Source organism: Pangasianodon hypophthalmus, chromosome 9 (genome assembly GCF_027358585.1).
Source record: "Pangasianodon hypophthalmus isolate fPanHyp1 chromosome 9, fPanHyp1.pri, whole genome shotgun sequence".
NCBI lineage: Eukaryota > Metazoa > Chordata > Actinopteri > Siluriformes > Pangasiidae > Pangasianodon > Pangasianodon hypophthalmus.
In genome coordinates, this window is record NC_069718.1 from 25,846,924 (window position 1) to 25,860,677 (window position 13,754).

Sequence of the window (13,754 nt, forward strand, 5' to 3'; positions counted from 1 at the left end):
CAGTTTCAGACATTTTTTATTAAAAATTATTTTAAAAAGAGGGTGACCACTGCAACGATGCTCGTCTAAAGGCCACCATCATGATGATGGCTTAGGATGATGGACAGAAAAAAATATCCTCATTAAAATCACTGAAAATCACTTTGAAGAATGTTTCTGTTTAATCGACCCCATTTTCTGCACATGGAGCACGTTATCACACAGTCTGTTACAGACTTCAGCCAAGATTTTATTGGGATCGTATCATACAGTGTGACAAGTCATAATCTTTATAGTTAAGAATATTTTCTAATATTACTCTCTATATTACTGCTATCAGATGTGAAAACAAAAAAGGAACATTTTGAACACAGATTCTCTCTCTCTCTCTCTCTCTCTCTCTCAAATAAAAGTAAACTAAAATTAAATAAAGTCAATTATTTAGACTGGAAAATGTTCAGAGGCATTGCCTTTTGATGTGCACTTACCATTAATGTCCAAGCTAATCGATCAGCTATTTTTCCATAATCTGTGATTATGTGATTGTGGAGTTTCTTTCTGAAATAAAACCTTAATTCCCTTGTGAACAGTAATTAAATAATGAGGTTACATAATGTTTCACAGACTAATTACATTTTCAGAAATGAACATGACAATTATGCTTACTGAAGAAAGAGCTTGTTTGCAGTTAAATGCTCAAAACCAATATCTATCTCACCCACAAGTAGAAAGTAGAGTAATAATGATGAAAAAAATAGTAAATAATAGTAAATTAATCAAAATTGTGCACACAGGAACCTCACATCAAAAAATAGGTGATATAGTTTGGTGTCAGTGTAACGATGGTCTAAACCTATTTCCTTAGGGTGGTTGCTCGCAGTGGAGGCGTGACATATAATTCTATAATTCCCAGGCAGATATTATACATAACATTTTCTTATAAGATCAAACACAGAATATCAACTAATCAATAAATACTATGAGCTTACATAAAATTATAAATTTTAAAAAGATTCAAACTACACCAAATCCTTATACGGCTCTAACAATCAGCGTGTAATTTGTAAATGTGTATCAGAGGCGGAGGCGTGAATTTTTATCAGGTCGCTTAATGCTTCATTTGAATAGGTGCATTTATATACAAAATATACAAAACATGTTGCTTTGTATGTGGTGCCATGTGCAGGCAAACCACATGCCATGTCTGTTTAAATAGACTTTGATATCATATCAACCTTTCACATCAACAATAAAGCACGTCAGATGATAATTTATTTGTTTTAGAGGTAGGTGCCTGCGAGGAATCTAAATAATGCTTTAAATGTGTTAAAATCTGAATCATTGAGTTCTAATATGAATAAAAACCTAGCTAGAAATATTTCCCATAACTGTCAGTAAGTGAGGTGGCGGAAAATGGAACAATGTCAATATTTGACCTCATTTTAGCCTTAGCCTCAAGCCTTTGAATAGCCCTAATAATACCAGCAAATTTAGTCGTGTTAAAAACAAATTTCCTTGATGAGACTCAGGAAAAGATGTGCCAATAAGATAGGAACGCAATCATTTTATTACTGTTGCCGTTCTGTGCTAAAAAAAAATAAATAAATAAAACACCAGTCACACTAACAGGTCCATATGGACTACAGTCCTGCCAGCAACGAGCTCAGTGTAGTAGCCAAAGTTATATGCAAATTCACTGCTTTACTCTCTTTTACTTACATATTAGCTCATAATAAACCACACAGATCTCCTGATAACTGGCTGCCTCCATGTACCTCCATATATATCCAGAACTTTTCCAACTTTGATTGGAAGAGAATGTGTTGGGGGGAGAAAAAGCACATGAGATTTGACATCAACAAACATACTCACCTTAGTTTTGGAAGAAGCTTCCCCCCATTGTACGAGATGCTAAATCTGAATCGTCTGTATGTAAAAGTACTGACGTTTTCTATTTTCCTTTTTTCTGTCTTTTATGTGTAGGTGTGAAGGCTTATGAGCAGTGCTCCTCGTGCAGTAAGGGAGCTTTTCCTGAGGCAGGAACAGATGGACGGAATGAACTTCACGTTGGGGAATTCCTCTGAGGGCAATGAAACGGAGCCAGAAGTGGAGACGAGCTCGTATAAAACAGTGGAGGTGGTGTTCATTGTGCTAGTAGCGGGCTCACTTAGCCTGGTAACTGTGGTTGGGAACATACTGGTAATGCTCTCTATAAAGGTCAACAGAAGCCTACAGACTGTCAACAACTACTTCCTGTTCAGCTTAGCATGCGCTGACTTCATCATCGGGCTTTGCTCCATGAACCTCTATACTGTTTATATTGTCATTGGTGCCTGGCCACTTGGCCCTGTAGTGTGTGACCTGTGGTTGGCTCTGGACTATGTGGTCAGTAATGCGTCGGTCATGAACTTGCTCATTATCAGTTTTGACCGCTATTTCTGCGTCACAAAGCCGCTGAGTTATCCTATAAAGAGGACCACTAAGATGGCGGGGATGATGATTGCTGCTGCCTGGGTGCTGTCCTTCATTCTCTGGGCTCCTGCTATCCTCTTTTGGCAGTTCATTGTGGGTGGCCGCACTGTGCCAGAAAGGGAATGTTATATCCAGTTCTTTTCAAATGCAGCTGTTACCTTCGGCACCGCTATTGCCGCCTTCTACTTGCCTGTCATCATCATGATGGTGCTATATTGGCAAATCTCTCGAGCCAGCAAGAGTCGCGTGAAAAAGGAAAACCGCAAGCCTTCAGGCACCAACACCAGAACTGGATCTCCCAGTCAGAACCGCGGCAATGCAGCCAACAAGCTGGACAACAACAACGTGATGGCCGAGGACCCTGATAGGAATCAAACCCAGACCGTAGATGAAATGACCAACCAGCATGACAGCAAAATGCAGAATGGCAAAGGGCCATCCACAGCCAGTGCGGAGAGAGATGGAGAGGAAACTAACAGAGACAACTGTGTCCCTGTTGAGGAGAAAGAGAGCTCCAATGACTCCACTTCAGGCAGTGGGGCCACAGCTCATCAGAAGCCAGAAACCAACAACACTCAGATGCCTGCACGGCACCATGCGAAGACCGGTGCCTCTAAACTTACCTGCATTAAAATTGTCACCAAGTCGCCCAAGGGAGACTCTTATACTCCCTCCAACACCACAGTGGAGATCGTACCAGCAGCTGAGAAGCAGAACCACGTGGCCCGCAAGATTGCGAAGATGACTAAGCAACCCCCCAAAAAGAAGAAAGCAGCTCCTTCCAGGGAGAAGAAGGTGACACGCACCATCATGGCTATCTTGGTGGCATTTGTAGCCACGTGGACACCCTATAACGTGATGGTTCTCATCAATACTTTCTGCTCCAGCTGCATCCCTAACACAGTGTGGACCATTGGCTACTGGCTCTGCTACATCAACAGCACCATCAACCCCGCATGCTACGCTCTGTGCAATGCCACATTCAAAAAGACCTTCAAGCAGCTTCTGCTTTGTCAGTATAAAAACATACGCTCAACCAGATGAGCTACGATATAAGTATGCATGTGTGCATGTATGGTTATGTTTCTGTGTGTCTGTCGAAGTGTGTGAAAAGGTTTTGGATGACAGTGTGAAAACCGTGGCAGCTGGGTGGGGTTTTCTTTCTTGTGTTTTTAAATGTCGTGTGGTTCTTTTATTGACACCCTGTTGTAGCACTTTACACACACCCAACAACACAACTCAGATAGGTCTATAGCTCTTTAGGCTTTACGTACAGACCAGAACAGCTTTCAAGATATGAAATAGAATTAAACACAACCATCACATGAAAATAAAAGTAAAAAAAGTAAAAAGATTTCTATACATTTTTGTAAAATAGAAATGTATAAACCAATATGTTAAATGTAAAATAAATAGCATGAATATACAGTATATTAGTGCGGCAGAGCACTGGAGCAGAAACTCCACGTTTGATATAATGTTATCTACATATAGTAGAGTAGCTGAAAACAGATTTAATTTGAGAGAGCAGTGTAATACTGAATCTGCTCTCTTCAACTATTTATTAAAGGGACAATAGGGCTGCCTGAACACTCACACCTAGTGTTTGGACTTCAGTGTAAAATAATATGTGTAAATACTTGTATATAACCTTGTATACTATTTGGCATTTTGTGTGTGTGTGTGTGTGTGTGTGTGGTAGATATAGAGTTTTTCAGAAATTATGTATGACTGACTACTGGCTGCTGTGTGTTTCACTCTGTGTGTGTGTGTGTGTGTGTGTGTGTGTGTGTGTGTGTGTGTGTCTAAAGCTGAATGAGCTATTGGAAAACCACTCTACCGTATCCACATGTAAGAGTGGGAGTGTGGGGCAGCGTGAATTGCTCAGGCCTCCAGAGATGCAAATTAAAGGCTTTTAAAATGATGACTGATGAGCAGGGTGAAGAGACTCTTCTATACAGAGCTGTTACTCTGGACATTTTTAATAACTCATTGGTCACCGTTGCTTTGTTGCAACACCAAATGGAGACATAAAAAACAAAACGGTTAGTGACAATGAACAGTCTGTCCTGCACAGTGATAAACCATCTTTAGTTATTTAAAACCCTCTTCATTGCTTTCTCATGAAATATGCAGAGACGCAAATGTATGCTCATGCCTGCAGCAAGGTGTTCATTCATGCAATCTGCAGGTGGTTACGGCACACTGACAAGCCCGCAGCACTGTTCTGGAGGGATCCTGTGTTTTTCTGTCAGTGTAACAGCGTGTGTAGAGACTCAGAGTTGATTATGAGAGACGACTAAGCATTGGGTAGTGTGTGAGTAGGACATAATGTGTGAGTAGTGATAGTTCTTCCTCAGAGCCTACCTCTCTGTGGCATTGTGTTTTGCACTGAGGCTTTCAGTCCACACAGAGGTGTGTTTGTGTGTGTGTGTGTGTGTGTGTGTGTGTGTGTGTGTGTGTGCGAGTGTGAGATCACCCCAGAATGCGGGTTATTCTAAATCACAGGCTTTGGTCTTGTGAATTACAAGGGCTACATATTTTGCACATTTCATCATGTAGCATCACATAAACGTGTGGCTCACACTACAAAAAAAAAAAAAATGACAGCAATGAAAATATCTTAAATATAGTCAAATTTATCTACTATTTCCTATTATACACCAAATATAAGACGATTAAACTTATTTCTAAACATTTTTTATTTTCAAGCTTTGCTTCTTTCTAAAGATAAATGCTTAAAATGAGCAAAATGATCTGCTAATTATAGAATAAGACTATTTGAAGCTTGAAATGAGTAGATATAGATTTCATAATTTGCTTTAGCGTAATCTTACAATAGGAAATACTAGATAATAGATCAATTTAAATATATTCTAAATATTTTTACTTGCTATGCTTTTTTTGCAGTGTAGACAAATTTTTGTTTTTTATGAAGAAGGATGTTGTATTTTTAATGAGCATTTGGGTAACTTTAATCCCTGTAAATTCCTGTGAATCTGTAATTCTCGTATAATTATTAATGTTAAGGCAGGATGTTGGTTAATGTGAAGGCTTTAAAAGACTGGTCTTGTGGAGTGCGGTGAATTTTAATGTGAGAGTGAGCAGTGTTTGGCCAAAGGGCTATGGAGTAGAGTGTATCTTTAGACTGACTCTTGAGTAGAATAAAGGTTTAGGCTGAATGGTGTTGTTCGAGTTAAGGATTTTGGCTGCAGTGTTTGAAGTAGGAGCAGGTCCTTGCTATAGGCAGTGTGATACAGAGCAATGTGGATTAAAGTAATAACACAATCTCATGGTAAGATGTATCAGATTAGCTGACGAAGCTGAACACAGTGTGGGATTGAGGATTCGGCAGGCTCAGGGGCTCCACTTACTGCCCCACACATTTTATAATCTCTTCATCCAATCAAAAAAATCAAAAATAAAGAAATGTTTACAAAGATTTTACTATTATTGTTCCTTTTCACTCTCTCCCACACACATGTTCAACAATCAACTTCACAAAATAATAGCTAAATAAATATTCACCCTTTTACTTAATAGGAGTAAATAACTAATTTTTCTCAATTAATAAAAACGAGAACACTGCAAATATAACAACTTAGCAAGTGGAACTACCTTGAATATAGTCAAACTAGTATTTCCTTTTATAAGATTATTTCTCTATTTTTTTATATATATTTTATGCTTGAAATAGTATTGCTCATTGGCAGACAATTTTGCAAATTTTAGACATTTATTTCTAGAAAAAAAGCAAAAGCTAATCGAGATCCATAGGGGCAGGATTTTCTCTGCCGCTCACTCGCTCCATGAGCATTTTCAGTGGAGGAAGAAGTAGAGCGGAGAAGTTATTGACCAGGTTGCCAGATTGGTTTAGTTTAAAAATATTCTGCGGCCACCAAGAGTTTGTTTTATACCAAATCATCATCATCAGAATCATTTCTAGTGTAAGATATATTGCAAAGACTGGGAGAGAAAAAGACAGAATAATATGTGAAATAGTTGTTTCGCCATGGAGAGGCTGAGAAAAACGTGTCTCCTTTTTCACGTCTTTCGTGTAGTTTTGAGATGTAGTTGGGATGAAAATTTTGATGAAACCTATCAACCCTGGTTAATGATATTACCTTGAATACTGTTGAGGAAATGTACGTCTAAAATGGCTCCAATCAAGCTGCTAGACTGTACGCTGGAGGATTATATGTTGTCCACTCTCACCTCTCTATTACAGGGTTACTCTAAAAATTCACTAGAAAGTAAGTGTGATAACCTTTCGACTTTATTTTGTTTGAGGCAAAATGTCATTATTAAATGTCACCCCGCCACACCAAAATCTATAGTCACGAGCCGCTGCTGCGTCTATCTCTGAAGTGTCTGGTTAACCACTTTAATCTGTAGTGCTAACAAAGGTCACAGCTCTCACCACTGTCCATTCCAGTCATGTGGCAGAATACGTGTGAGAGTATGTGAGATAGGCAGGTTGGCTGAGGGAGTAGTCCAGTAGTCCAGTAAGTTCAGCTCTCATAGGTCTGTATGTTTACCAGTCTAATCCCACACACACACACACACACACACACACACCTCTTTCTGTGCCGCTGATTGAGGGATGGGTCTGATAGCCACTCCAACAGAGCACAGATAGCAGGAGTGTTACTCTGAGTGTTCAGCAGAGCAAGAATTTTTCCACTAGGAGCTCTCTGTCCAACTCTCATTGTATCTCTTGCACCATGACCTGTGATGTGTGAACACATCCTTACATGGCGTCTATCATATTCATTATGACCATTCTGCCTGAGCTAAACTAGAGAGGAGTGTGTGATAGTGTGGAGTGGTGTATGACAGTAGACAGCTGTTTATGATTGTTTGTGGAAGATGAGACGTGCACAGGCAGGTGGTTGGCATTTGGCAGTGATCTGCAGACCCCCCTGTCAGGTATGGCTTTGCTTTGAGTGTGCTGTGGTTGGCTGATAAGTCTTTGTTCTGCTCTCAGAGATAGAGAAAGAAAGAAAGAAAGAAGGAAAGAAAGAAAGAGTCTATCATTCAGCCTCTCTGTGTGACACTTGTTTAAAAGCAACTGAGATCTCAGGGGCCTTGGCAGGAACACTATCCCAGATACACTGCTGTGTTACTGGCATAAACCCATACGGGGTGTGTGTGTGTGTGTGTGTGTGTGTGTGTGTGTGTGTGTGTGGACTAGAGAAGAGAGTTTATTAGTCACCCTTCAAATCAGCACAGTATAATACAAATAACAAAAGGGCTTAGTACACTGCAAAATATTATATCTTAGCAAGTCAAAATATCTTGACTTTATCTAATGTTTCTTATTATGAGATTATTATAAATCAAATAGAATATTATTCATCTTGTTTTTAGATGCTGTTACACATTTCCAAGCTTTCTTATTCTATTGGCAGAAAATTTTGCTTCTTTCTAGAAATAAATGCTTACAAAAATTATCTGCCAAAAGAACAAAACAATTTCAAGCTGGAATTAGTAAAAATGTCTAGAAAAAAAAAACGATCAAATTGTAATAATCTTGTGTTTGATTTAGTGTATTTATTATAACAGGAAATACTAGATAGGTGCATTTGACTTTATAAAAGATATTCTCATTTGCTAAGAAAGCATTGTTTGCAGTATACAAATTCTTCTAAAAAATATTTACGTTTTAATATTTAAATCATTGGTTTGGTTGAATATGAAATTAAATGAAATCTTTCAGTAAAGTTAAACATATGTGAATTTATTTTCAGCTATTTTGTGGATATACAGGTTAGCAGGTCCTGTGTCATGGTTATTGGGTAGTGGATTTCAATTAATTACATAGTCAGTCTCCCTCTGTGTTTCCTCTACCGCTCCCGATTGACATCAAGTGCCTTACAGAACTGTCTGATATTCCAATTTTTAAAAAATCTTTCTTCTATTATGAGTCATAAACTATTTTAGCCATGACAGTGATGGTGATTACTGTGTTTGTATGAAGAGTTTTGTGTTTGTGGTTAGGTGACTAAAAACCACAGGATCCTATTAAACCCATCATTCATTTATTCAGCTTGATTAATTATTACTTTGGTACTATGATCCTGATAGATTTGCATAGCAATGTGTATCCAGATACACACTCTGGTCTTCAGATGTGAAGTAGGAGGAGTGTGTATAAACGTATGCGCAGCTAATCTCTGGAGGTCTGGGTATCTCACTTTCTACGCGTGAATATAAAGGAGGTTTGTTTTGGCAGTGTGTGTATGAAGTGTGTATTTGAGTGAGACTGTGTTAGTGTGCTGCTGTGTGTAAGGAGTTATGTTAAGATACCAACAACAAAGTGTATATGAAAATATCAAAACTTTCTAAAATAACTTTCCACGCGTCTGACACTGAGTAGGACACAATGTGAATTACTCAGATACTGATCAGCATAGAGAGGACATATCACACACACACACACACACACAGACAATTTCACAGACAAAAATGGGTGCCAGAGACACACTGCCAGAGGCAAGCCAACAAACAAACAAACAAATGAGATGAGCATGCTCAAACACATGACGCATACTGCATTGAATGAATTTCAATATATATATATATATATATATACAGTATATATATATCTTTTTGTATGAAGTTTTATAACTGTCCATCTATTCTGTATAGATGTATTGTATATAAAGCATGTGTTTATTGCCGGACTGAGGAACTGACTCTGGAGTATCGATTCTGGTGTTGGAGCATCTGTCAGTGGAAACAAGGGATAATTGGACTTTAAATCAAGAAACTGAATACCCTAAACCCCCACAGACAAGCTGAGGCTTTAATTATCGAGACAGAAAGAGAGATGATGATGACAGAAAATCATAAAAATTATAACTAATTGTTGTGTACAGTCATAACAAATAGAAACACTTGAACTGGTGTGAAACACTTGAACTGGGTTGAGTGTGTATTGACTGATGTGTTTTTTTTGTTTTTTTTGCCTGGGGTTGGATTAAAAGGAAACTGGTGAGGCTTTTCTGTAGACAGTTTTTATAAAGTTATGCCAGCTTTGCCTGTGAGCAAGACAGGAAACGGCATGAAAAACTTTCAAGCTAATAATTTAAAAAAAAAAAAAAAAAAAAGTTAAATAAGCACACAGACTTCTCTCCTTCCTCAGGGAGTGGGGAGGAATGAACCAAATGTAAAAAATGATAATAATAATAATAATAATAATAATAATAATAATAATAATAATAAACCAGTGTGTCTACTCTAAAAAGCATTAGAAAGTAGCATAAGTGTAGGAGGATCTGTGGAAATGCACTTCCTATGTCTGATGTACATACTGAACTCTTTATGTTCTCTTACTGAGGTGTGTAGATCCTCATTGTGCTTCACTTTCACTGTGGGTTGTGAATTTCATCTAGTAGAAAAGTTGTTTGTTAACAGTTCAAAGCTTTCCACTGTACATATATATAATGAACATACTATGTAGTTTGGCACAGTTGATGTGTAAATACATGTTTATTATTTATATGATTGTCTCCTTCTCAACCCCTCAGTCTTCCCTTCCCTCAATATCCCTCCTGTTTGTACATTGTGTAATGGTACTGATTTCTTTAAAGAAACAGAAGTTGAAATTTGGATGTTTAGAAATTATAAATGATACTGTAACATGAAATACATTTACAGTGTATATTGTGCTATACTCTTTTGGAGAATAATTATATCAAATAAAGATATAAGAGTCTGCATATTACATTTTGATATGCATATATAGTGATATGAATCATTCTGAATTGCTTTATATTGGTAGAACAAAAACAATATACGAAAATGAAATTCAATTCAGTCCACACCGCAGAGTAATTTTTTTTTTTTTTTTACAACAAATTTAACATCAGAGCACACAGCGCAGAAAGGTGGATTGTAGATGACTTTATTTCATGTGGAGCTGAGTATGAAGGAACAGTAATATCATGATAGATAGATAGATAGATAGATAGATAGATAGATAGATAGATAGATAGATACTATTTATAGATAATACTTTGAACACATGGCAAAAAATTACAACATAGCAGGTGAAAATATCTTGAATATAGTCAGATTTAACTAGAATTCCTATTATAAGGTTACAATAAACCAAATATAAGATTATTAAACCTATTTCTAGACCTTTTTCATTAATTTCATGCTTGAAATGGTCTATTGGAAGATAATTTATAAATAGAAAGTACTAAATTATCTAGCCAATAGAATACGACAATTTAAAGCTTGAAATGAGTTTTAAAAAAATGTCTAGAAATAGGATTAATAATCTTATATTTGGTGTATCGTTATTGCTAAGATGTCTTTTTTTTTTTTTTTTTTTTGCAGAGCAGATTCAGTGGGATGTGTTGCAGGTAAACATGTGAAAGTATAAACACTGCAAAATTGTATCTTCGCAAGAAAAAATATCGTGAATATAGGCCAATTCAAATAATATTCCTCTTTATTAAACAAAAATAAGCTTATTAAGCTCATTTCTAGCTCATTTTTCCTCATTTCAAGCTTGAAATTGTCTTCTGTTCTATTGGCAGGTTATTTAGCTCATTTCAAGCATTTATTTCTAGAAAAAAAGCAAAAACAACCTGCCAGTAGAATAAGCTGAGTACATGATTTAGTATGTTTTATTCACTATTATGTATTTATTTTCAAACCTCTACAAATCAGCTACAGTTCTAGGGAAAAAGGGAGGGAAATTTTCTCTTTTCCATTTTCTCATGTCCTTCGATCCATGTGTTGCTACTGCCACCCCTGTCTCTTCCATCTCAGAGCAGAGAGATACAGGGGAAGGGTGACTGTTATTTCTTCTTTCACCTCTAGTCCAACGGGGCTTGCTCTTTCTTCTTCCCGCCACGCTTCGGCTTCGGTGCATCTGCAGAGACACACAGCACTGCATCAGTCACTGACAACACAAACACAGTGAGACTCTGGCATGTCTGATGTGGCAGGTCGGAAAAAAGGAGGCTGCCGTGCCGTGGTTTCCCCAGTGCTGGATTGCTTTAATGAATGTAATCTTTCAATGCCTTGGTTCAACAGCTGCAGGAAGAGCACTGGCTTTGATTCTCATTCATTCACTGATGATGGGGTCAGACCGCTTGTGTACGACAAAAATAGAAGTGAAAGAGACAGAGTGAGGTGTGTGGTGATTAAAAAGATTAGAGACATGTTGAGTTTGTTGGATGTGCAATGCCAAAATGTCAGTTATCTAATCAACACCTGTTCTCTTCCCTTTTTCCTGTACCTAATCTTCTACAGGTTTCTACTTGCCACTGATCAAAAAGCTTATTTAAAGCTGATTTAATTGAACTCTAAAACTTTGAGAACTTTTATTTGTCTCTAACAACACTTCAGTTATGTTTTTCCCCCAAATGAATGTATACGCACTGTCTACTTTAATAGGAACACCTGTACACCTGCTTTTATGCAGTTATCCAATCAGCCAATCATGTGGCAGCAGCGCAATGCATAAAATCATGCAGAAACAGGTCAAGAGCTTCAGTTAATGTTCACATCAAGCATCAGACTGGGAAAAAAAAGTGTGATCTCTGCAATGTTAACCGTGGCATGGTTGTTGGTATCAGACGAGCTGGTTTGAGTTTTTCAGAAACTGCTGATCTACTGGGATTTTCACACACAACAGTCTCTAGAGTTTACACAGAATGGTGCAAAATAACAAAAAACATCGAGTGAGCAACAGTTCTGTGGGTTCTTGTTGATGAGAGAGGTCAGAGGAAAATAGTTGGATTGGTTTGAGCTGTCAGGAAGGATATAGTAGCTCATATAATCACTCTTTCTTTGAGGTGGATGAGCTACAGCAGCAGAAGATCACATCAGGTTCCACTCCTATCAGCCAAGAACAAGAATCTGTTTGATGTGAACATTAACTGAAGCTGTATCTGCATGAGCTTATGCACTGCACTGCTGCCACATGATTGGCTGATTGGATAACTGCATAAATGAGTAGATGTACAGGTGTTCCTAATAAAGTGGATGGTGAGTGTATATGCAATGTGTAATACATATATTTGTGTAACTGATACACATTTGAGTTTGTGTATAAAAAGTCTTATAAATTGTGAATGTTACAAGACAGAGTGAATAACCAAAAAATGGACTTCAGACCAAACAAATATCCTGATAATATTAGATTCTATAACTAATAGTAAGTAATTAATATTAATGATATTAATAAATATGAATAGAACTTATAATATTTGGATGTGGTGCAATTCAGGACGCTAAGTTTAATTGTTAATCATAGAGTGATCACAATTTGTGATTATATTTAAGATAGTTGAAGAAAAAATAGTGGAATATAACCACCTTTAGTTCCTGATCAACTCCACACTCTGCCTAGATTTACACTGCTGCTGTTCTGAAAACTAGAAAGCTTTAGTATGTGGTCTGCACATGTAAACCACAAAATTCACACTTCACATGTTACACAATAAAAGAGTGACCATTCTTTTCCCTTATCAAATTAACCTTTTTAATGCTTTTTTAAATGTACCTTTCAGTGCCCTTTTTATTACGACTATGTAAAGAGCATCAGATGTCCTCAAACATACCAGTGTTTGTCCCATTCGCAGATTTAGGATGGCTTAAGAATTAATTGTGATTTATCAATAATCTGTTTGTGGATTACAAATGAATCTACAGACCATATGCTTGACATTTAAAGACTAAAACCCACAAAAAGCCCAACAAAATAAACAACAAACCCCACAGTGTGATATTAACATCCCCAATGTTCATGTAAATCCAGCTGGACATAAATTCATTTAGGTAGGGTGTTCATTTAATCGGATTTCACTGAGTAAACCAGTCATGCTGTATACCTGTTTTCAGTAGTGTGCTTATTTCTTCTTCACATTCCTGGGGAGCAGTGGAAAGTGTGATGGCTGCTGAGGAACTTTATTTAGCATTTCTGTATGATTCATGGTGCTTTAAAAAAATATATATGTGGTATATATATATATATATAAACCACATAGCTCCCTGAACATGGTAGGATACACCCATACACACACACACACACACACATTTCTCTTTTTATTCCGCCAAGCAGCCAGGCTCTTCAGACACCCATCATGGACTCGACAGCAGTTGCCTTCATTGCAATTTTTTTTTATTTATAGAAGCCAAATGATGTTCTGATGGTCTGGAGATCTAGGGACTAATGCTGCTTCTCATAATGTTTCATTTACATATCTCTTTGCGGTGCTAAGCTCTGTACATCTTATTGAGAGTATTATTTGGCCCTTGAGTTGCTCAGTCATGCACCT

At 37.3% G+C, this 13,754-nt stretch overlaps 2 protein-coding genes across 7 annotated transcripts in view; one reads left to right on the forward strand and one right to left on the reverse strand.

Moving 5' to 3' along the window:
* The window catches only part of chrm2a (cholinergic receptor, muscarinic 2a), a 95,047-nt gene extending 84,867 nt beyond the window's left edge, over nt 1–10,180 (forward strand). For all 5 annotated transcript variants that reach the window (XM_026919226.3, XM_026919224.3, XM_026919229.3 and 2 more), the window contains one exon: nt 1,963–10,180. In XM_026919226.3, the coding sequence (XP_026775027.1) occupies nt 1,975–3,495 (1,521 nt within the window). In that variant the 5' untranslated portion in view covers nt 1,963–1,974 and the 3' untranslated portion in view covers nt 3,496–10,180. The remainder of the gene's footprint in view (nt 1–1,962) is intronic.
* Nucleotides 10,181–10,340: 160 nt separating this feature from the next.
* Nucleotides 10,341–13,754, reverse strand: part of ptn (pleiotrophin) — a 42,709-nt gene continuing 39,295 nt past the window's right edge. For both annotated transcript variants that reach the window (XM_026919230.3, XM_026919231.3), the window contains one exon: nt 10,341–11,341. In XM_026919230.3, the coding sequence (XP_026775031.1) occupies nt 11,286–11,341 (56 nt within the window). In that variant the 3' untranslated portion in view covers nt 10,341–11,285. The remainder of the gene's footprint in view (nt 11,342–13,754) is intronic.